We start from the raw sequence: 22594 nt of genomic DNA, 5'->3' as shown, positions 1-22594 counted from the left end.
AATCTAACCTACGCGAAACACACGGATCATACTACACTTACTACAGTCTAGCTATGGATCCCCCGCTCCCTTCTTCCAGGTAACTATATATATCTCAAGCTTCCAAAAAACGCTCTGCCAGCTTGTGTGCCTCGGCCCGGCGAGCTGGGAATAGGACCGAGGGTCACTGACATTAGTCACCCTGTAACACACATAGTCGGGAGTGACTTTTGGGACTCTGGTCCTCATCCCCATCACCTGTAACAACATTACTAGTAAAAATGCAGGCAATGTTTCAGCACAGACCCGATTTATGCCTGAAGGCCAATTATCCCGTGTTATCTGGGGGGGAAAAGTTTTAATCCAAAAATAGTCCTCAACCTTCCTCTGGATGAAAGAGGAGGCCTTGCAAAGTGTGGTTGCACTGTTTCCTGCAGGGTCCGAATGCATAAACGATCAAACACACAAACAAAACTTTCTTTTTTATATATTAAATAAATATATAATCATATGTTTGGGTTGTTTATTTATTATTTATGGATTTAGTCATGTGGTCACAGCAGACATTAACTACATTGCACGTTTGCTATAGATGAGTGTAAATGTACTGTTTGGTATATGTTTATGGAAATAACTGTTTTTTGTGAATGTACCTGTGTGTGACAATAATCCTGTGGTTGAAAACAAAGTTCAATTTGCAATTTGTTTTGCATTTGCAGGCCGGAATAGTAGATGTGTGGTTGCAGTTTACCGATGGAACAACCACTCCCATTTCTGCTTTCAATCTGAACCACCTGCTCCTCATTACTTCACCTGAACAACCATCTTCAACCGAATTCTCAACTTTGTCACCAATTTCCAATTCCACAGAATTAAATTTCTCTTCCTTTACTATGGAGCTAATTGGTAATGATGAAGGAGACAGGGTGAAGGCAATTGGGGTGACATTGAACAATAGGTGGGTGAATAAGAAGAAAAATAGGGTGAAGTTGGGAATTGCTTCTCCAAAGACCTGTGCGGTGGACCATCACCATGGAAACCTTGCCACTGTGTTTGTGACTTTCCACGTGATCACCGAGGATTCAAAGAAACCTGGGATAGAATTTGGATTTGGCATACATGAGAATATGGAGAGGGTGATTGGCGAAGACAGTGGAGAGTTTGTAAATGAACGAGCAACACAAGTAGTTGCGAAAAAAGGAAATCTAAGTGAGGTAGGAAGCGGAAAGATAAACGAAGGCCGAAACAGAGAAAGAGGACGTGTGCAAGAAATTTTGGATACACGTGAAAGAGTACCAAGTAGAGATTGGGAAAGACATGGAACTAAAATATTGAGGAAATTGAGAAGGAAGGAAAAGAAAAGGAGAAGAAAAGGTATGATAAAGGGCCAGGATCAAGGTAAGAGCTGGAGTTTTCGGGCTGGAGGAAAGGCAGGAGAGGGGGTAAAGGTGAGTGCAGATGATGAGAAATACAGCAAAGAAAGCACTGAGATGAAAGAGTTGACTGAGAAAGACAAAAGAAGGGGGAAAGGAGGCCGGGATCGGGATAAAGGGGATAGGCATAAGGGGAGAAGGAGGGGAAAGGGAGTAAAGAGCCAGAGTAAGGAGGTAGATCGCCAGATTGAAGAAACTGAAAGATCAGAGGAGACGAGAGGAAGAGATAGAGATATAGTGGGCCATGGCAAGGGTGGAAGAGGTGGTAAAAGGAACCGTCCAAAATTGGGCAAGAATCGGAGTGGAAAGGAACGGAAATCTCAACCTTTTCACCCTTCTTCTCCACCCTCTATTTCTGCATCATCCTCTTCTTCATCGCCCTCTTCTTCATCATCCTCTCCTACATCACCCTCTCCTTCTACAACATCAATTTTTTCAACCTCACCACTCCAATCTACCCCAGCGCCCCTGTCTGCATCAATCCCATTATCTGCCTCACCCTCGTCATTCTCAACACCATTTATATCGACACCAGAATTTCATTACATCTCCAACCCTTCCTCATCTCGATCTTCCTCTCTATCATCCTCTGTATCTCCATCAGGAGTCACGACGATTTTTCCGACCACTTATCCTGCAACTGAATTTGTTAAAATTCCTGTGCCGGTGGAAGGAACGGACACCATGGAAGAAATAGGAGACACCAATGAGAAACAAGAGAGTGACATAGAGGAAAGGAACAGGAAAAATGAAACAGAAAAGGTGAATCAAATGGAAATTGGAGGAGAAAAAGAAACTTCCATTGAGGGAGTTGGAGGTGAAGGACAGGTGGAGGGTTTGGGGAAAATAGAAAATCAGGAAGAGAGAGAAAAGGAAGTTGAAAGTGAACATGGAAGAAAAGGGGAGGTGGGTGAAGGAGGGAGTTTGCCAGATGGCGAGTGGTATAGTGATACAGACGGTGAAGAAATCATGAGGGAGGAAGAGGGGATTCAGGTAAACGGAAGTGACAATGGAGAAAAGTGGAAATTTGGTGAGGAACGGATCAAAATCGATGGAATTGTCACCGATGGAGATGGCATAATTGGAGATAAATTGGATATTGGAGGAATTGGTGAAGGGCAATTAAGTGGGCCTGAGGTTAATGTGTCGTTAAGAGAACCTGAAAACGGAAAAGAAAGGAGAATGTCAAGCGATGCAAAGGAGCGGTTATTGGTATCGGTTGAGGTAGTTGCTGAGGAATATAGAATGATGGAAGAGTTGGCAAGATCTAGAGAAAGAATTGAGGATGGAAAAGATAGTGAGGAGATGGTAATTTTGGGAGAAAAGGTAGATAAAGAAGGAAAAGTAAATCAGAGTGAAGAGGTGGGTATGTTAGAAGAATGGAAGGAGAATGAAGACAGTGGAGAGAAAGAAGAAGAAGAAGAATGGCGCTCGGTGCCCAAGCCTGCAGGAGCAATGGAACTGGCCATGTATGCTCTTCTCGCTCTCTTTTCATTGGCTGTTCTTGCTTTCATTATTAACTGTGCCACCTTTGCTTTTCGATATCGTCACAAGGGCGTGAACTCTGACCCACATGCACCTGGATCGCATGATCTTGTGTGGGTGGGACGCGACATCTCCGCGGGCCCTGGCCACCAAGAGCAAAGGGTCGAGGGTGACGACGGACGTGGGGGCAACGAGGGGATGGAGGAAGATGGAGGTCAGTCACTTCCAGGATCGAATTGTCCCCACGGTAACGAGTCCCCAACGAGCCAGCGGAAAAGAGTCAACTTTACGACCTTTAATGGCGGTGTCGGTAACAGATCGTCAGCGGAGTATATGCAAGATGGTTTACCAAGCGAACCAAGTGTAGCTGACCTGGAATGGCTATGTAAGGACATGGGCTTAAAGGACCCAGCCGCCCTCCAGAACTACATGGAAGGCCTCAGGCCTGGTACATAGGCCTCAGGCCTCTTATGCCACCCGGCCTGAGATACTGTCTCCAGATTCTAAAGGCCTATCATATACTGTATTCTGAAGCCTGTGGCCTCTTTCTCGTGTACCGGTTAAACGTATCGGTGTGTTCAAGGGCATATGGTAGGACTAAATTTGGCAGCTGAACCGACATTGTTTGGCTTAATGGATGCAGTGGTCAAAATTGGCTTTGATGTGTTGCGACGCGTCTTTCTCGAATCAATCGCAGCTTTTTGCATCTCGGCCGCCATGAACAAACGTTAGGTTTGCCTAAGTGCTCGGCTTTGTGACTCATGAATGAAATGATTGGTGAAGATGTGTAACCCAGTAACCATTTCAACATGTTAGGCCTACAATCACAAAATCAAGAGATTCCGTTTTTAATCGTATACCTATTAATTATTTATTTCATTCTGTATATTATCGTTCTAATATTTATTACAACTATCCATTATGGTGCTTATGATTGACAACTTGGTAATTTATTAATATTTTTCAAATAAATATTGAAGATGACGTTTTAATAATAAAATACGTGTTGGCATGGGGATGACGGAGGTGAAATGACACGTATCGGTATAATGTATGATATATGTATCATGATGGGGAGTTTTTCATAGTAAGTATGGCACAAGGTAGCAAATACAATACGTTGTAGTGAATTACAATTAAATCCTGTAACGTTGTCTCTTTAGTAGAAATGTTACAGAAATAACTCCAGTCTTCAAATACACCTGGATTTGTCATGGATGTGCCATGTAGAACCCTAATGAGCAATGTGGGTAGGAGACCAGCCTTAAAATACCTGTCTGTGAAGGTGGGTGTCAGACTCCATCGGTGAACGAGGTAAACGGTGGCTTTTATCAACTACAATCTCATAACTACCGTGGGAAATGTGGTGGTGTTGACGTGTTGTTGATGATCCTAAAGTATGGGACCGTATCAATGGTTCGAGGTGAAAGATCGAAGGGATTGGATTCAAGATCAAGGGTCAAATATGGGTGGAGTGAGTTTATGTGGGCTTGATCCAAGATGGAGGGAGAGTTTATGTGGTCTTGATCCAAGATGGAGGGAGGGTTTATGTGGTCTTGATCTAAGATGGAGGAAGGGTTCACTTAGTCTTGATCCAAGATGGAGGAAGGGTTTACTTAGTCTTGATCCAAGATGGAGGGAGGGTTTATGTGGTCTTGATCCAAGATGGAGGAAGGGTTTACTTAGTCTTGATCCAAGATGGAGGAAGGGTTTACCTAGTCGTGATCCAAGATGGACGGAGGGTTTACGTAGTCTTGATCCAAAATGGAGGAAGGGTTTACGTGGTCTTGATACAAGATGGAGGGAGGACTTGCGTAGTTTTTATCAAAGGGCAAAGGTGGAAGGGATTGGATCAACGATTAGGGAGGAAAGATCAAGGGTCAAAGACCAAATTGTGCAATTGATTAATGGATTATAATAACAGAATAAGAGAGGGGAGGGATGAGGCAGTTGGGTAAATGTGAAGAAGGGACGAAAAAGTATTTTCGAGATGTACCGAGAGGAAATGAGGGAAAAAAACCAAAAAAAACATTTTATTGGGTTAAGAGAATGTCGTAAATGAAAAACACTCATTCATCCCATTGGGTGCAGCCATTGACTCGCCGAATTTGAAAATAATTATTTATTCTGTAGTGTCAAGTGGGGACGAGAAATTCCACACAATGGTTACGTACTGGTTGGAATGTCCGGGGAATTGAAGCGCCCAGCGATTGGTTTCACGACATCCGCATCCGTGCTTAGTATGGTGGTTCTTGGCTACATAAGGGGAAAAAATTGAGTGGTTTTACTCATAACCTTTAATTTTTTTGGTATTGAGGTAAAACTTCTGCCTGTGAAATATTTTTTGAATACATCAAGTTTTAGGGGTTGCACAGTGACTCATGGTGGCCCGCCACTCAATGTATGTGCCCGATAAGCGTTTATTTCCTGCAATCGGAAAACCTCTTGCGATGTTTTGTCACAACTTGAAGCAGATACTGGGTTTGCTGTTCACCCCTTGGCAGGAGACGATTGTACTCTTCAATGAGACCAACTCCATACACCAGAGTACAGCTGTACTGTATTCAATTAACTTATAAAACAACTTCAAAATGTGCAGTACATAGCAAGGTCATAGGTCAATTGTAATGGTCAAAATCACAAGTAGAGCAGTGGAGAATAAATAATCAACTCCAAACATTTATGTGAGCCAAATATGTGAAATTACAAACTCCGTGTGCAACCCCTACATTTAATCCAAATGGCTAAACATTTCACCACAAGGGTTTTTTCATACATACAAAACAATTTAAGTGTTAGGAGCATGAGTTTTCTAACATTTTTAGGAACCATCCTAATGCTTAGTTTCAACGTCAGGTCAGTGTTCACAGAAACCATCTCCCAGTATCATTAACCTTTCTTTGCTCCAATCCATCACTAGCCTTAAGGCCCGATTGTAAGAAATGCAATGGAGTCTTTGATATCCATCCAGGGCCTGAAAACCGTACACGAACCCACACATTTTGAACGGGTCCGCGAGACTGTACCCCTACCCACTCTCCGAGCCATAAATGACCTTTATAGGATAAACAACATTCCTCTGTCTTATGACTGACGATTCCTATTTCCTATATGGAAAAGACTTGCCTTTTTGTTGACTAGACAAGGGCCGTAGTTGATGCAAATTCTGAGCCATTATGATGTAGATTTGCATTTTTATAGCCATTAGTGGCACATTGGTGTTTGTGTGTGTGTGTGTGTGTGTAGTATACAGTGCATTTACTATGGTTTTAGTAGAACGTTAGGAATGGTCTTCAATCAGTCTTCCAGATTAATCATGGCCATGATCTACATATTGCTTGATCACCATACATGTTTGCCAAAGGATTGTTGCTGGATTCCCAGGTGCTTACTTAGCCAGACTACCTGTTCGGTGGATGTATCGGAGCAGGAACTGGCAAAAGATACTTTGAGTTTTTGGTTGATCTGATTCTAGCAAAGTTTTCTTTGTCATCTTTCCTTATCTCTCCATTACCTTTCTGAACTTGTACCTTTCTTAGCATGTCCCCTGATTAGGGTGTAGTCGATCACCATTTGCAAGGATATTCAATAAAATCTACTTTTACCGTATTGCTTAGAATCACCTGGTCCTCGGCATTTTCTGCGGTTGTGTACCTGTATGCTGGCTCAAACGGAAAAGTTTAACTTAATTTTTTTAAAGAAAAACCAAATCGATGTTTTTTATTATAAAACTGCTCTTGAGTTCGTCATGGACACTCTCATCAAAAGGGAGCAATCTCTGAAGTCACATTAGGCAAGTTACTTTAAAATTGTAATGAGTATTACGAGTGTATTATTAAAATGTACATGATTTCTTATGTAACCTTTGTTCAGTTAGTATCAATCATGAGGCTGTTTAGTTACATTACAATCATTTTTAGCTCACCTGCACTTTAGTCTGGTGAGCTTATACGATCCAGCAGTGTCCGTCGGTAAGTCAGTCAGTGAGTCTGTTAACACTTTAGTCATTATCGCTTGAACCAAACACATGATTTTGATGAACCTTGGAAACAAGCTTCATATATAATGCCTAAGGAAGGTGTATCGACTGCATCAAAATCTGCGCTCATTAACGGGTTGGAATCGGCCCTAAAACGCGAAAAATCCCTGCCCTAACCCACAGGGGGCATTGCATCAGCAGCACAGCCATGCCCATTGCCAAAAACACGACCTGTAAACGTGTAAAAAAAGAAAAAAAGACCTGTAAACGTGTAAAAAAAAAAAAAAACCTGTAAACGTGTAAAAACATGACCTGTAAACGTGTAAAAACATGACCTGTAAACGTGTAAAAACACGACCTGTAAACATGTAAAAACATGACCTGTAAACATGTAAAAACACGACCTGTAAACGTGTAAAAACATGACCTGTAAACGTGTAAAAACATGACCTGTAAACGTGTAAAAACACGACCTGTAAACATGTAAAAACATGACCTGTAAACGTGTAAAAACACGACCTGTAAACGTGTAAAAACATGACCTGTAAACGTGTAAAAACATGACCTGTAAACGTGTAAAAACATGCCCTGTAAACGTGTAAAAACACGACCTGTAAACATGTAAAAACACGACCTGTAAACGTGTAAAAACATGACCTGTAAACGTGTAAAAACATGACCTGTAAACGTGTAAAAACACGACCTGTAAACGTGTAAAAACACGACCTGTAAACATGTAAAAACATGACCTGTAAACGTGTAAAAACACGACCTGTAAACATGTAAAAACATGACCTGTAAACTTGTAAAAACACGACCTGTAAACGTGTAAAAACATGACCTGTAAACGTGTAAAAACATGACCTGTAAACGTGTAAAAACATGACCTGTAAACGTGTAAAAACATGACCTGTAAATGTGTAAAAACACGACCTGTAAACGTGTAAAAACATGACCTGTAAACGTGTAAAAACATGACCTGTAAACGTGTAAAAACACGACCTGTAAACATGTAAAAACATGACCTGTAAACTTGTAAAAACACGACCTGTAAACGTGTAAAAACATGACCCGTAAACGTGTAAAAAGATGACCTGTAAAGGTGTAAAAAAACATGACCTGTAAACATGTAAAAACATGACCTGTAGCATGTAAAAAACATGACCTGTAACATGTAAAAACATGACCTTAACCTGTACAAACATGACCTGTAACCTGTTAAAACGACCTGTAAACCTGTTAAAACGACCTGTAAACGTGTAAAAATATGACCTGTAAACGTGTAAAAAGACGACCTGTAAACGTGTAAAAACATGACCTGTAAACGTGTAAAAACGACCTGTAAACGTGTAAAAACACGACCTGTAAACGTGTAAAAACATGACCTGTAAATGTGTAAAAACACGACCTGTAAACGTGTAAAAACATGACCTGTAAATGTGTAAAAACACGACCTGTAAACGTGTAAAAACATGACCTGTAAACGTGTAAAAACATGACCTGTAAATGTGTAAAAACACGACCTGTAAACGTGTAAAAACATGACCTGTAAATGTGTAAAAACACGACCTGTAAACGTGTAAAAACACGACCTGTAAACGTGTAAAAACATGACCTGTAAATGTGTAAAAACATGACCTGTAAACGTGTAAAAACATGACCTGTAAACATGTAAAAACATGACCTGTAGCATGTAAAAAACATGACCTGTAACATGTAAAAACATGACCTTAACCTGTACAAACATGACCTGTAACCTGTTAAAACGACCTGTAAACCTGTTAAAACGACCTGTAAACGTGTAAAAATATGACCTGTAAACGTGTAAAAACACGACCTGTAAACGTGTAAAAACACGACCTGTAAATGTGTAAAAACATGACCTGTAAACGTGTAAAAACACGACCTGTAAACGTGTAAAAACATGACCTGTAAACGTGTAAAAACACGACCTGTAAACGTGTAAAAACATGACCTGTAAACGTGTAAAAACACGACCTGTAAATGTGTAAAAACATTACCTGTAAACGTGTAAAAACATGACCTGTAAACGTGTAAAAACATTACCTGTAAACGTGTAAAAACATGACCTGTAAACATGTAAAAGCACGACCTGTAAACATGTAAAAACATGACCTGTAAACGTGTAAAAACATGACCTGTAAACGTGTAAAAATATGACCTGTAAACGTGTAAAAACATGACCTGTAAACGTGTAAAAATATGACCTGTAAACATGTTTCACTGTAATTGGCATTGAAACAGCTTCCAGCCAACTAATCACATGACCAAATTCTGCGCATGAACATTTTGATATTTTATGACATCATTGAATGTTGCTCCTGATCCAGTTGAGCCTCAGGACCCGTGGTCCTATTTTTATATGTGCAGAACCAACAGTCAGAACGAGAAAGCATCCCAAAATATAAAGCCCATCCACGTCTGCTTTGTACTGGAACTAAACTTGATGAAAACAACTAAATCAAAAAAAATTGTAAATTTTGTGAATTTATGTTCTCCATGTGTATGTATATATATATATATATACTGTATATGCAATTGTCTTTCTGTGGCTTTCTCTGTCTGTCTGCCTTTGTTCCTTTTGCATGGCAATATATTTTAAGTTACAAACTCCAAACTCAGGTCAAATACAACTTTGTGTGGGGCTGTCAAAGGGGGGGGGGGGGGGGGGGGGTGTAACATAAGGGGGGTGCGAGGGGGGGTGTAATATAAGCTATGTGGCCGCAACCTCACACAAGTATGTGGGGGACAGGAGGGGGTGTAAATTATCTATGTATATGTGTACTGTGTAGTTCAACCTATTGATGGTGGCAGAGAGAGGGTATTACAATGTCTTTCTTTACCTGGGAAATGCTGAGATTAAAGCACTCTTTGCACAGGTAAATTCGTCTTCCTCCCCTTCTCCCCTCCCCCTCCCCTTCCACCCCCCAAAAATGGAGGGGCCTGTCAAAGCCCCCTTCAAAAGATATAAAAGATATTCCTCCCCCTTCACTCCCCTCCTCCCCCTCCTTTTTCTCTCCCTCCCTTCCAGCAGAAAGAGATGTAATGACTAATGGTTCCGTCAGCAAAGAGACGGGTAGGCTTTTATAATCTATATAAATAAAACACAGTTTGTGTTTGTGTGTGTGTGTGTGTGTGTGTGTGTTACCTATAGACTCCTAAACGGAGAGGCTCACATACTTGATTTTTGGCATAGACATTGCCATTGGGCCTGGGAAGGACATGGCCTACCTAAAAATGACCTCCGATGACGAGATCCATATTTTTTATTAATATTTAACTTAGCGCATTTCAGCGAGGAACATTATACACTGAATCTCAGCCTGTGCCAGAGAAGCTCGCTGATTCGCTCAGAGCGATCACGTGATGTTCCATCCTCGCCGCCAGACTCGCTCACGTACTTGATTTTTGGCATAGACATGGCCATTGGGCCTGGGAAGGACATGGCCCACCTAAAAATGACCTCCGATGACGAGATCCATATTTTTTATTCATATTTAACTTAGCGCATTTGAGAAGAATCCCCCCTGCCCCCCTCCCCTCCAGTCCCCTTCCCCCCCACTCCCTTTCCACCCTCCCTCCCCTTCCCCCCTCCTCCTCCCCATCCACCCCCCCTTTCCCCCTCTGCCCTCTTCCCCTCCTCCACCCCATTCCCCCTCTTCCCCCCTCCCCCTCCACCCCTCCCTTCCCCCTCCCCCTCCCCCCTCCTTCCCCCGCCCCTCCCCTTCCACCCCTGCCCTCCCCCTCCCCTGCCCAGCAACGCCGGGTACTTCTGCTAGTATTCTCATGAGTTTGTTGGAAATTTCATCACAAAAGCTCGAAAGGTAAACTAGAAAACATGTCAAAATGCAAAAAAAAAAAAACGGGAAATATCTTGTCTCAAAGGAGTCAACCATAATGTGTGAAATGGCATCATATTTAGAGCAGAACAGGTGTGAGGCAGGTAGACTATTCCCCTCTCTGAAGGGCATAAGTGCACCACTGGGGGGTTATTACCGACAATCTGATAACTTCTGTAAACCAAAAGCTTGGAACTCGACTCCTTCATATTGTTCCCTTGAGCTAGATCTGAAGCCATAACCTCTGGGATGCTCGTCCACCGTACTCACCTCAAGGCCATTGCTTGACCCAGGGGAGAGGAGGGCAACATATGAACCTTAAATGTTGCAACTGGTTCAAGCACCTGTGTGACCTTTAGACAAGCAATGTTCAATAAGAAGTTAGAGAAGGTAAACAAAACAAATTATGATTGTGACATGCTCTTTATTTCCTAAATAGCATGATCATTTGCTTTCCAATCAAGTGATTACCAAGGAGGGTGGGAAGGGGGGGGGGGGGGCAGGCCAGGGAAGAGCAATATATTGGTCGTGATCACAGAAAAAAACTAGAACGCCACTCAGTAGAGCGCATACTCCCGCCGTGGGTCAAGTTGGAATAATACGTTTTGTTTAACATCCCCTCTCCCCAAAACAATAAATGAAAAAGAAAGTAAGCCCTAACTGTCAGATAATTTATTTTGATATATCTCGGAATTAGAGGAGAAAAACATCATTTAAGAATAAGAATAAAAGCTTTAATGCAGTAAAACAGAAAAAATCTTTGCCAAAATTTTTTTCAAAAAAGATTCCTGGATCCGGAATAATATCCTGAGCTTCACCAAAAACGAATCAATTCTTCCTTATCCCAAGGGCAATCATCCCACCAACTTTCATCCAAATCCGTTCAGAACTTTCCCAGATATCTTGTTCACAAACACACGAACACACACACGGACGGACACGATCGAATGCATTACTCCCTGGTGGGAGTAAAAATCGGATAGGGGTTTGGTGGTGAATAGGATAGGGTGAAGAGGGGGGTAGAGTGGGGGTAGGAAGGCAATCAAAGATAAGTGACAGACTTGCAAAATGCTATACAGAGAAAGAGAAGCTAAAATACTATATAGAGAAGCTAAAATACTATAAAGAGAAGCTAAAATACTATATAGAGAAGGGTTGGAGGTTGATTGTGGCAGAAGAGGAAATGCAAAAGAAAGAGCAATTGACCATACACAATGGGACAATTGAACAAAAAGGAACAAACATGGAGAGGTAAAGGAAAGCCAGGCAAGAATTGTTTCAAAATGCACAGTTATTCTGCAATCGGGTCTTGGTGCTCGTGTTCATTGAGGCCTGAATTCGTAAGTTGCACTGCTGCTGGGGTAACCGGATGACGAAGAGGTGTAGGACAAGCCAGACCCAAGATATGTGGAGTTTGGGTGCTTAGCAATGCCGAAGGTCGTCTGGCTGTCAGCTCTGGCATAAGCAGCAAGTCTGGTGTAGGCCACAAATGGAGCTAGTGGATCATTCAGTGATGTGGGGATAACTGAATGGGAGTTGCTGTTGTAGTCTCTCATTCGCTCCTCTGGTATGGGTATGGGTTTGGGAGGGAAATCAATAGGATCATTGATTTAGGTCAAGAGGGTTAAGTTGGGCTGTTATTGCAACTTTTTAGCTCAAGTTTGGTAAAGGTGTCAAAGATGTTTCACTACAACTAGAAAAGTGAATTGGGAATATACAGTGCCTTCAGAAAGTATTCACACCCCTTGACGTTTTCACATTTTGTTGTGTTACAGCCTCAATTAAAAATTAATCAAAATCAGAATTTTTTGACACTGATCTCCACAAAATACCTCATAATGTCAAATCTAAACATATTTTTAGAAATTAAAAAAAAGAGTTTTATTGAAAATAAAATGCAGAAATATCTCATTTATTTCCATAAGTATTCAGCCCCCTGAGTCAATAGTTCGTAGAAGCCCCTTTGGCAGTGATTACAGCTTCGAGTCTCCTTGGGTATTCTTGGGTACCAGCTTTGCACATCTGGATTTGGGGAGTTTCAGAATTGATGAGTAATGAGCTGTGCTCACTTTCCACCCGACGTAGCGCTTTTCATTCAGGCCAGAGAGTTCAATTTTAGTTTAATCAGACCAAAGAATATTTTGTCTCATGTTCAGAGTCTTTCACTGCCTTTTTACAAATTCCAGGCATGCTGCCATTTGCCTTTTACTCAGGAGAGGCTTCCATCTGGCCACTCTCTCATAAAGCCTAGATTTGTGAAGTGCTGCAAACTTTTGTCCTTCTGGCAGGTTCTCCCATTTCAGCCAAGGAACTGTAGTTCTGTCATAGTGGTCATTGGGTTATTGGTCATCTCTCTGACCAAGGTCCTTTTTGCCCAGTTGCTCAGTTTGGTCGGACATCCAGTTGCTCAGTTTGGTCGGACATCCGGTTGTTCAGTTTGGTCGGACATCTCTAGGAAGAGTCTGGGTAGTTCCATATTCTTTCCATTTCCTAAATGATGGAGCTCACTGTGCTCTAGGGAACTTTCAACACTCTAGAAATTTTTTATACCCTTCCCCAGATCTATGCCTCCTCACAATTCTATCTCGGAGTTCTATGGACAGTTCCTTGGACATCATGGTAGAGTTTCTGCTCTGACATGCACCGTCAACTGTGGGACCTTATACAGAAAGGTGAGTTTCTTAATAAATCATGTCTATTCAATTGAATTGGCCACAGGTGGACACCAATCAAGTTGTAGAGACATCTCAAGGGTGATAAGGGACAATGGATGCACCTGAGCTCTATTTGGAATGTCATAGCAAAGGGGCTGAATACTTGTTGACACAAGACATTTTCAGCTTTTCATTTTTAATTATTTTGTAAAACATTCTAAAAAAACCAAGAAAAACATCCACTTTGACATTATGGGGTATTATGTGTAGATCAGTGACAAAAAAAATCTCAGTTTAATCCGTTTTAAATTCAGGCTGTGACAACAAAATGTGAAAAAGTCAAGAGGTGTGAATACTCTCTGAAGGCACTGTAAGTACACACACACAAACACACACACACACACACACACACACACACACACACACACACACACACACACACTTCATTGTACAGTATCAGTTGTTCACACCCACGTGGCATTTCACCTGCTTCATGAGACCGGATCTGGTCTTGCTTGTTTATTACTAGATTAGCAGAGTCGATGTGCCATGTTTTCCTAAACAAAATCATAGTCTTTCTCTGACCACATTGTCTATCTCTGTCAACAAATCAAATCGACATGTGGATATACTTACCTGGTTTGTCTCTCAGTTTCAAAGGAAGTGTATTCAGCGTGGCAGAGAGCCCAGCACGGTGAGGCACACGCGGCCTGTGAAAAAGAGCTTCATGGTAAGTTTAAACTACACCAGAGTCTTTCCTTTTGTTTTATTTAGTATGTCATAAGATGTTAGAAGAACCGCCTTCAGAGGCCATTTTTTCCCCCCGTAGAGCAGGGGTTGGCCTTTTTTGGGTACCGTGGTCCCCTTTTTGAAGCAATGTTTTGCGGCCGGATGCCCTTCCTGCCCCCAACCCTGTTGGTCGCCTCTTGCGATACACAGGGAATCACCAGTGAACTGGTGCTCAATTTGCCGACCTCAGAAGGATGACAGGCTGAGTCAACTCCCCTGGTGTTAATTCAGCGATCGACCGGGATTCAAACCCAGGATCCGAGGATCCCAAGCCGGCACCCTAACCGCTAAGCCAACACCAGGCTTATTTCATAAGATGTTAGGATTGGTGTAAACGAACAGTGAAAGTACATTCAGCTTACTAAGTACATCCTTCCGGTTCTGTGGACACCTTGGAAAGCTCGAAAGGAAGGGAAACGTAAGGCAGATGTATAAGATATTTCCTACATCCCCTTCTCATTCCGCCACTTGCCTTCTTCCATGTCATCTCTCCATCCCATCCCCTTCTTATTCTCAAATTGATGAGCTAACTAAAAAAATTAAGCTTTATTTGAGCTATATTCTGGACCAAATTAAGGAAGATTAAACTTTTATGTCCCAGACCTTTCAAAAGACGATGCCATTCTCAGAGTCCTGAAAGTTTTCACCCCCTCCCCCATCTATGTTCCTTCCCTTCTCTTCCCTTACTCCCATCTTCTCTTCCCTTCCCACTCCTTCCATACTGCCCAACCCTGTCTTGTCTTTCCTCCAATCCTTCTTTTCCTTTTCTCAATTTGAATTTTCTCATTTTAGTCTCCCCTCCTCTTTCCCCCTAAATGCGGCACTCGGGAGACAAGAACGGTACTAAAAGAACTAGAACGACACTCGGGAGACAAGAACGGTACTAAAAGAACTAGAACGACACTCGGGAGAGTGCATACTTACGCTAGGCTGAACAGTTTACATTTTGTATCCAACTGATAGGCCGGATTTGTGGCATTCGGCCTTGTCACACACCAAAATCTAATTTGCTCGTTTATCTCACCAACTTACCCAACTCATCTACCAAGGTTTGTCATAATTCATCCACAACTTTTTGAAATATCCTGCGAAATATCGTTGTTGGCCCTGTCTCTCAATGGTGAAGAATCACTTTTAAAATTATAGACCAGTATCCGGGTCTGGATCTTCACCAAAGTCTACTCAATACGTCCTTATCACACACCCAAACTGTCCACCAAATTCCATCCAAATCCATCCATACCTTTTTTGAGATATCCTGCTCATAAGCAATCAGACAAACAAGCAGACAGACAGACAGTGGTGAAAATATGACCTCTGTCCACTTTCGGTGGAGGAAGTAATAAATAGACAGACTTGAAACCCCCAGACCACCATCCGATGGTCATCATCCTCCCCAAAATGCCAACATGTACACTTTCCAAAGTCTCACCAGTCGTCTGCATCACAATCTCTGAAGCCCTTGGCAAAGGGGTTGCTTGCAATCTTCAGCTGTGTTATCTGTGATGAAAGGTCAAATCATCATAAATGCTCTCTGGCCTGTGCAATTCCAGATTGTATATGAGGATGACTCAATTGATCTTCATTGTGACGAAATGTAATAAGATATTTGTAATAAAAGTGTCTGACCCTGTGATTCTGATAAGCGGTAACAGCAGTGAATCTTGTTTCTGGAAATACGAAGGTGCAGAAGTTCTGGTTTGCATATCGTGCTCCGTCTCTTCTTCGGTCAACCCAGACCACGTGCAGACGAGGCTGATAGCGCTGCATGGAGTTCAAAATGATCTGCAGAAGCAGCATATCAGAGCTATAATACAATAAAAATTAAATGTAGTGTCACGTGGAAGGAGGGTAAGGGGTGGGGGTGGGGGGGGGCATCTTCTACAATTCACCAAATGTCCGTCTGTCCGTTCGAAGGTACCGCAAAAACGGCTCAACTGATCGCAACGATATTTTGGGTGGGTAATCCTCGGACCCCCTGGGAGTAAAATAGGCTATATTGTTTTGCCAATTTTTCCAAGTTTTTCAATTTTCCAGTTTTTCCAAACAAGATGGAATAATATTTACCGATATGAACAGTGATGTGGCTTTTGTTGAAATTCTACAAATACTGTTATTCTACGTACCAGGAGAGAGTAGATCGACTCCTGACGAACTCTTGCTATATAAATGTGCGGCTACGAAGTAACACGGCAGCGTGTGCAAAGCGACTGAGAAACAGGTGTAGCGGCCGCTTCCGTGTTACAGATTCGGCGCGCACTCTTCACACATAAACGTGCGACTGAGAAAGATGTGTAGCGGCCGCTTCCGTGTTACAGATTTGGCGCGCACTCTTCACACATAAACGTGCGACTGAGAAAGACGTGTAGCGGCCGCTTCGGTTTTGCAGAATTCAATCTTTTTTCAAAATAGGCGCCATGTACTGTTTAGATTTTGATGATTTGCGTGTCATATGATTTAACGGATGTTTATATGAATCGTTTAAAATAAAATAAAAAGCCTTCAATTTCTGATATTTTGCCTTTTCATTTGGGCCTCCCAATTGAATTTGAAGCCCTGCCCATAGGGCGGGTACCGTTGCTAGTAGGTATAATTTGAAAAGAATAGTATGGACAGTGTGCATCACATAGGGTACATTTACTACTATACTGTACTATGGACATGTCAGAGGTAAGTCATGTGTAATATGTGCACTGAGGTGGCAATGAGCATCTATCGTTCGTAGTAGTATAGGGTAAGGACGTCTCCAGGTGAAGGACTTGAGGTGAGTACAACAGGCATGTAAAGTGGTACACATGTGCTGTAGGAACCCCACCTGCTCTCACTAGCTGCCACAAGACCATGCACTAGCTGATGTAATGAGCTGCATAGTGGGCAGAGGCAGGTCACTTTACTTTAGCAGAGGCGCCGCGCTGCGCCACGCAGCAGGATGGCCAACTACATGATCAGCCGCATGCTGGAAGGGCATCATATCCACACATGCACTCAGTCTCACTCAGTCTCTGTCTCTGTCTCTGTCTCTGTCTCTGTCTCTGTGTCTCTGTCTGTCTTCTCACAATCTCTCTTGATCCAGACCTCGCCCTTCTCACTTGTCTTGGCCCCAAACGTTCTCGGAGCTGGACTCGCTGCCCGGCATTCTGCTCTCCGTCTTCGAGGGATGCCCAGTCTGACTCGCCATTCACCACCAGGAGACTCGACGGTATCGTCCCTGTTGTGTCGGAGTGCTACAGAGGCACCCAATGCCTGTTAACATGCCGTGCATTTGCCGAAGTCCTCACCTGTCCCCTTTGTTCATGTGAGACGGGTAAATTGGCGCTATAGGAGAATTCGTTCATTTGTACATTAAGTTAGCATCGTCCCATCCCTTATTCGTTGTCTTTGTCCACCATATCTGTTCTCTGTGTCATTCCTTACAAATAAACGGATATTTATAAGAAGCATCTTCCTGCCTTTTGAGTCCGTTGTACGACATAGACCACCGGATTACAGCCATATTGAATGACCTTGGGGAGATATTAGATTGTAGCAAAGATTCCTGCTATTGGTGTGGATATAAATACAATCACCGTCCGTTCGCAGCTAGTTGTAAAGATCGTTTGGCTATTCGACTTGACCTCCGGCTCAGACAGTGTGCATCAGCGGACCTGATGTGACAGTACACACAGACGGAAAAATAAATATAGAGATAAGCACACCTACATGTCCATTGTCATCCAAAAGATTGTTGGTGACCTTGAGCCGGTCAAATGAGACCACTTGGCGCATCCATGCCGATCCACGCGCGGGGGAGTCAGGGTGTACGTGCACACGACCAGGAAGAGGAGGATCTGCACGCCCAGCCACAAGCCATGCTGAACTATGGAATGCATACCTGCAGTGGTGGTAGAGAGAAGGTGTATAACGTAAGATTTAACAACATTTACTCGTCAGTATTGTGCAACATCACCATAAAGGTACCATGGACCACCATCTAAAAGATCTCATCATGGATCATCACCTAAAAGCCAATATCGATAACCAGTCCATAAAATATCGCATTGAGCAGGAAACAATCGAATTTCAGTCTATCATTGTCCACTCTTTAGTCAATTAAACACCTGATCGCAGATTTAGTAACCATAGCGAGAGCTATGCTGAAAGGCTTGTCAGAATCACTCTTACACAATTGGTACTCAAAATACAAAAGCTTCTCTAACTAGGAACAATTGTAAAAAAATAATAAAACTAGGAAATTTGAATGGCAATAAAGGTAGATAAGCAATATAAATATTAAATAAAGGAGTAAAGTTGGCAGGCAAGCGAAATGATTACATCGTCAGTACATGGCAGGGAGTGAATTAACCATTCACAAGGAGAAATGATCCAAATGGGAGGAAATTCAATTAACAACAAGGAAGATCAATCAGATTGCAGACCTTCGCCAGGATGTGTTTTCAGTGGTTTTTAAGGCTTTTGTGTTAAAACAAATATGGCGGCCGAACCACGTGACCGATGACGTCATCATTATTTTTTTCTCCACCAATTTATGCCTACATGACGCTCAAGGAATTTCATCTTGATTGGATGAAGTTTTGTACTTGTCGAATTATGACGTCATAATGGAGGCACATATGACATCATCATTAACACATTTTATTCCCCATGGAGAGTTCTTTACAATGAGCCATGGCTCAATTTTTTCTATTCAGTGCTTTCGGAGATATAGAGGTGCAATTTTTTTTCGGTTTTTCCAAGATGGCGGCCGAATCAGGTGACCTATGACGTCATAATTATCATTTAAAATTCTACATGTGGAGCTGCACCTACGGTGAAAATTTCCTGTCAATCGGACCAACGATTGCAGAGAAAATCATATTTATTCTGTGCGGACAAACAGACAGACAAACAAAGACTCAAATGCAATGCCCTCTCCTCTGGCGTGGGTATCATGAGTCATCAACCCAAAGGGAGATCTTTGCAAGCAATGAAGAGGAAGATTAGGGAAGTAAGAGCAAGGAAAAAACTTCAATGTTGCAGGGGTAGGTGAAATGTGAGAGTGGTAGGAATCAGCAAGAATGCTGCCGGATGGAACGGTACGAAGTGAAGTGAAGGTTGATTTACCTGTAACGTTTGTCGTCACATGGCACAAAATCCATGAGCAGGACGTACTCGGCCTGAGGAAACATCCCCCCAAGACGGACTTGGAACGTGGGGAACATACGCCTAGGAAGATGGAGAGGAGAGGTTAGAACTGAATAAGACAAGGGCAAAATATGAGATAACGAGGAGAAAAGATGTTTCACTCCAAATCGACCGACAATGTCCGACAACATGATTGTAGCAAGTGGTATATGTCGGTAGGCACATGGACCCAATCACATTGCCAAATACCCCCCAACAAACTCTTCATTATATGTGGGCAGCTCTGGTTTAAACAGACTAAGTTGTTCTCTTGATCTAATATAAAAATAACGTTTGTTTGTTCGTTTATGCATCCGGACCCTGCAGGAACCAGTACAAGCAAACTTTGCATGGCCTCCTATTTCATCCAGAATAAACACCTGTTCACCACCATCTCTTATCTTCCCCCATCCAAAACCTTGATCTTTTCTACCCCCGTTAATTCACCCCAGATCCACTTTTTTGAAATACCAACTTCTTTCCTGGAAGTCCTGGCAGTGTCCCTGTGTTGTTTTTTTTTTACCTCTCCCATTCCCCTTGAGTACCAGTTCACTGGTAATTCCCTGCTTGTCGTAAAAAGGCGACAAAAAGGGTTGGCGGCAGGAAGGGCATCCGGCCGTAAAACATTGCTTCAAAAAGGGGACCAAAAAACAACAACAACCACGGTCCCCGAAAAAGGCCAACCCCCGCTTTGCGGGGAAAAAATGGCCTCTAAAGGTGTTTTTTATTTATTTTATTATTCCCCTCCCCCCTTCCCATGCCCTCTCCCCCCAAGCCCTCTCCCTCCCACAGATCTCCCGATGTCCCTGTTCTCTGCTGTTCTACTTGTGTGCTTCCCTCTCTCTCTCCATGTTGTCTCCTGCTCCCTTTATTGTACGTTTTGTGTGTCCGTTTTTTTTTTTGTGATTGATGCCTCGATCTCTTACACGAGCCTCGATCTTGTATACAAAAAAAAAAGGTCAAGGGCTGTTTGGATTGAAAATTTTACCCCGGATAAAACCAGATAAATCATCGGCCTTCAGGCCTCGATCAGTCTTGTGTGTGTGTATGTATGTGTGTATATAAGTATAGAAGTGTGTGTAACAGCACTTGTAATACCCTCTCCCACCACTACCAGGAGTGGCGCTACACAATACACAGTTAAGCCGAGAATTCGCATCGGCCCCACCTTTGGAACCCCTGGAGAATGAGGGGGCAACCAAAGTAGTTATAACCTTTGTTTTATGACCCTTAGTACTCCTTGCAAGTTTGGTGGAGATTGGACAATTGGACAGATTGCAAAGACAGACAGACACCAAATTGGGTATTTTAGTATGATGGTGGCAGGCAGATCACCTCTCTCCAAAGTTAGTGAGCGAGTAGAGTTTTACCGACAATCCAACGGTGCCATTTGCTATATTTTCTTCCAACTCCAGTTCGGTTTCCAGATTCTTTGAGTCCAAATCATTAATAATGCCTCATTCAGCTGTATTGGAGAATATAACTACTGGAATGAAACTTGGGTTTTCTCATTACATCTGCACGGCAGCCAATTAAAGTATTGTAAGAAATAAATAAAAACATTAAGTTTTAAAACTAAATTGCCAGGAACTTCTTGCACTTTTCCTCAACCCTTACCTGCCGGCTTTTGTCACAATCATTTCGGTGCCCAGTTGGTGGAACTCTTCCCAAAGAGGCTTCATCTCCAAGTGTGCATGGATTGCAACTACTTGGGGACTTTTAGTTTCCATCTCAGGGACTGTATACAGTGCACATGCAAAGCTGAAGATCGCGTCATGGTGAACAACCAAGTTTGAATCACAGGGTGAAAGAGAAAGAGAGAAAGAGAGAGAGAAAGAGAAAAAGAAAAAGAGAGAAAGAGAGAAAGAGAGAGAGACAAACAGTGAGTGAGAGAGAGAGACAGCGAGTGAGACAGAGAGACAGCGAGTGAGACAGAGAGACAGCGAGTGAGACAGAGAGACAGCGAGTGAGACAGAGAGACAGCGAGTGAGACAGAGAGACAGCGAGTGAGACAGAGAGACAGCGAGTGAGACAGAGAGACAGCGAGTGAGATAGAGAGACAGCGAGTGAGATAGAGAGACAGCGAGTGAGATAGAGAGACAGCGAGTGAGATAGAGAGACAGCGAGTGAGATAGAGAGACAGCGAGTGAGATAGAGAGACAGCGAGTGAGATAGAAAGACAGCGAGTGAGATAGAAAGACAGCGAGTGAGATAGAGAGACAGCGAGTGAGATAGAGACAGCGAGTGAGATTGAGAGATAGCGAGTGAGATATCGAGTGAGATAGAGAGACAGCAAGTGAGAAAGAGAGACAGCGAGTGAGAGAGAGAGACAGCGAGTGAGATAGAGAGACAGCGAGTGAGATAGAGAGACAGCGAGTGAGATAGAGAGACAGCGAGTGAGATAGAGAGACAGCGAGTGAGATAGAGAGACAGCGAGTGAGATAGAGAGTCAACGAGTGAGAGAGAGTGACAGCGAGTGAGGGAGAGAGATAGAGACAGCGAGTGAGATAGAGACAGCGAGTGAGATAACGAGTGAGATAGAGAGACAGCAAGTGAGATAGAGATAGCGAGTGAGATAGAGAGATAGCGAGTGAGATAGAGACAGCGAGTGAGATAGAGAGTCAGCGAGTGAGAGAGAGAGAGAGAGAGACAGCGCGTGAGAGAGAGAGAGACAGCGAGTGAGATAGAGAGACAGCGAGTGAGATAGAGAGACAGCGAGTGAGATAGAGAGACCGCGAGTGAGATAGAGAGACAGCGAGTGAGATAGAGAGACAGCGAGTGAGATAGAGAGACCGCGAGTGAGATAGAGAGACAGCGAGTGAGATAGAGAGACAGCGAGTGAGATAGAGAGACAGCGAGTGAGATAGAGAGACAGCGAGTGAGATAGAGAGACAGCGAGTGAGATAGAGAGACAGCGAGTGAGATAGAGAGACAGCGAGTGAGATAGAGAGACAGCGAGTGAGATAGAGAGACAGCGAGTGAGATAGAGAGACAGCGAGTGAGATAGAGAGACAGCGAGTGAGATAGAGATACAGCGAGTGAGATAGAGAGACAGCGAGTGAGATAGAGAGACAGCGAGTGAGATAGAGACAGCGAGTGAGATAGAGAGACAGCGAGTGAGATAGAGAGACAGCGAGTGAGATAGAGAGACAGCGAGTGAGATAGAGAGACAGCGAGTGAGATAGAGAGACAGCGAGTGAGATAGCGAGTGAGATAGAGATACAGCGAGTGAGATAGGGAGACAGCGAGTGAGAT

The 22594-nt window shown here is 43.0% G+C and overlaps 2 protein-coding genes across 2 annotated transcripts in view; one reads left to right on the top strand and one right to left on the bottom strand.

Annotated features, from left to right (window-relative positions):
- LOC137433095 (uncharacterized) overlaps positions 1-6506 on the top strand; it is a 76819-nt gene extending 70313 nt beyond the window's left edge. Inside the window, exon 9 of the mRNA XM_078783106.1 lies at positions 699-6506. Within this exon, the coding sequence (XP_078639232.1) occupies positions 699-3353 (2655 nt within the window). The 3' untranslated portion in view covers positions 3354-6506. The remainder of the gene's footprint in view (positions 1-698) is intronic.
- A 4636-nt stretch (positions 6507-11142) lies between these two features.
- Positions 11143-21480, bottom strand: LOC137432044 (T-box transcription factor TBX1-A-like). Its single transcript, XM_068123779.2, has 7 exons — positions 20957-21480; positions 19280-19381; positions 17879-18050; positions 15809-15964; positions 15612-15679; positions 14027-14100; positions 11143-12300 (listed from the first exon to the last, which is right to left on the bottom strand). Exons 1-7 carry the CDS (start codon positions 21067-21069, stop codon positions 12059-12061), a joined length of 927 nt encoding a protein of 308 aa, XP_067979880.2. The 5' UTR covers positions 21070-21480; the 3' UTR covers positions 11143-12058.
- Between the last annotated feature and the right edge of the window lie 1114 nt (positions 21481-22594).

This window comes from Myxine glutinosa, chromosome 8, assembly GCF_964187855.1.
Source record: "Myxine glutinosa chromosome 8, kmMyxGlut1.1, whole genome shotgun sequence".
NCBI lineage: Eukaryota > Metazoa > Chordata > Myxini > Myxiniformes > Myxinidae > Myxine > Myxine glutinosa.
Note: the sequence above shows the minus strand (reverse complement) of the source record. Positions and strands in the feature narration are given on the sequence as shown.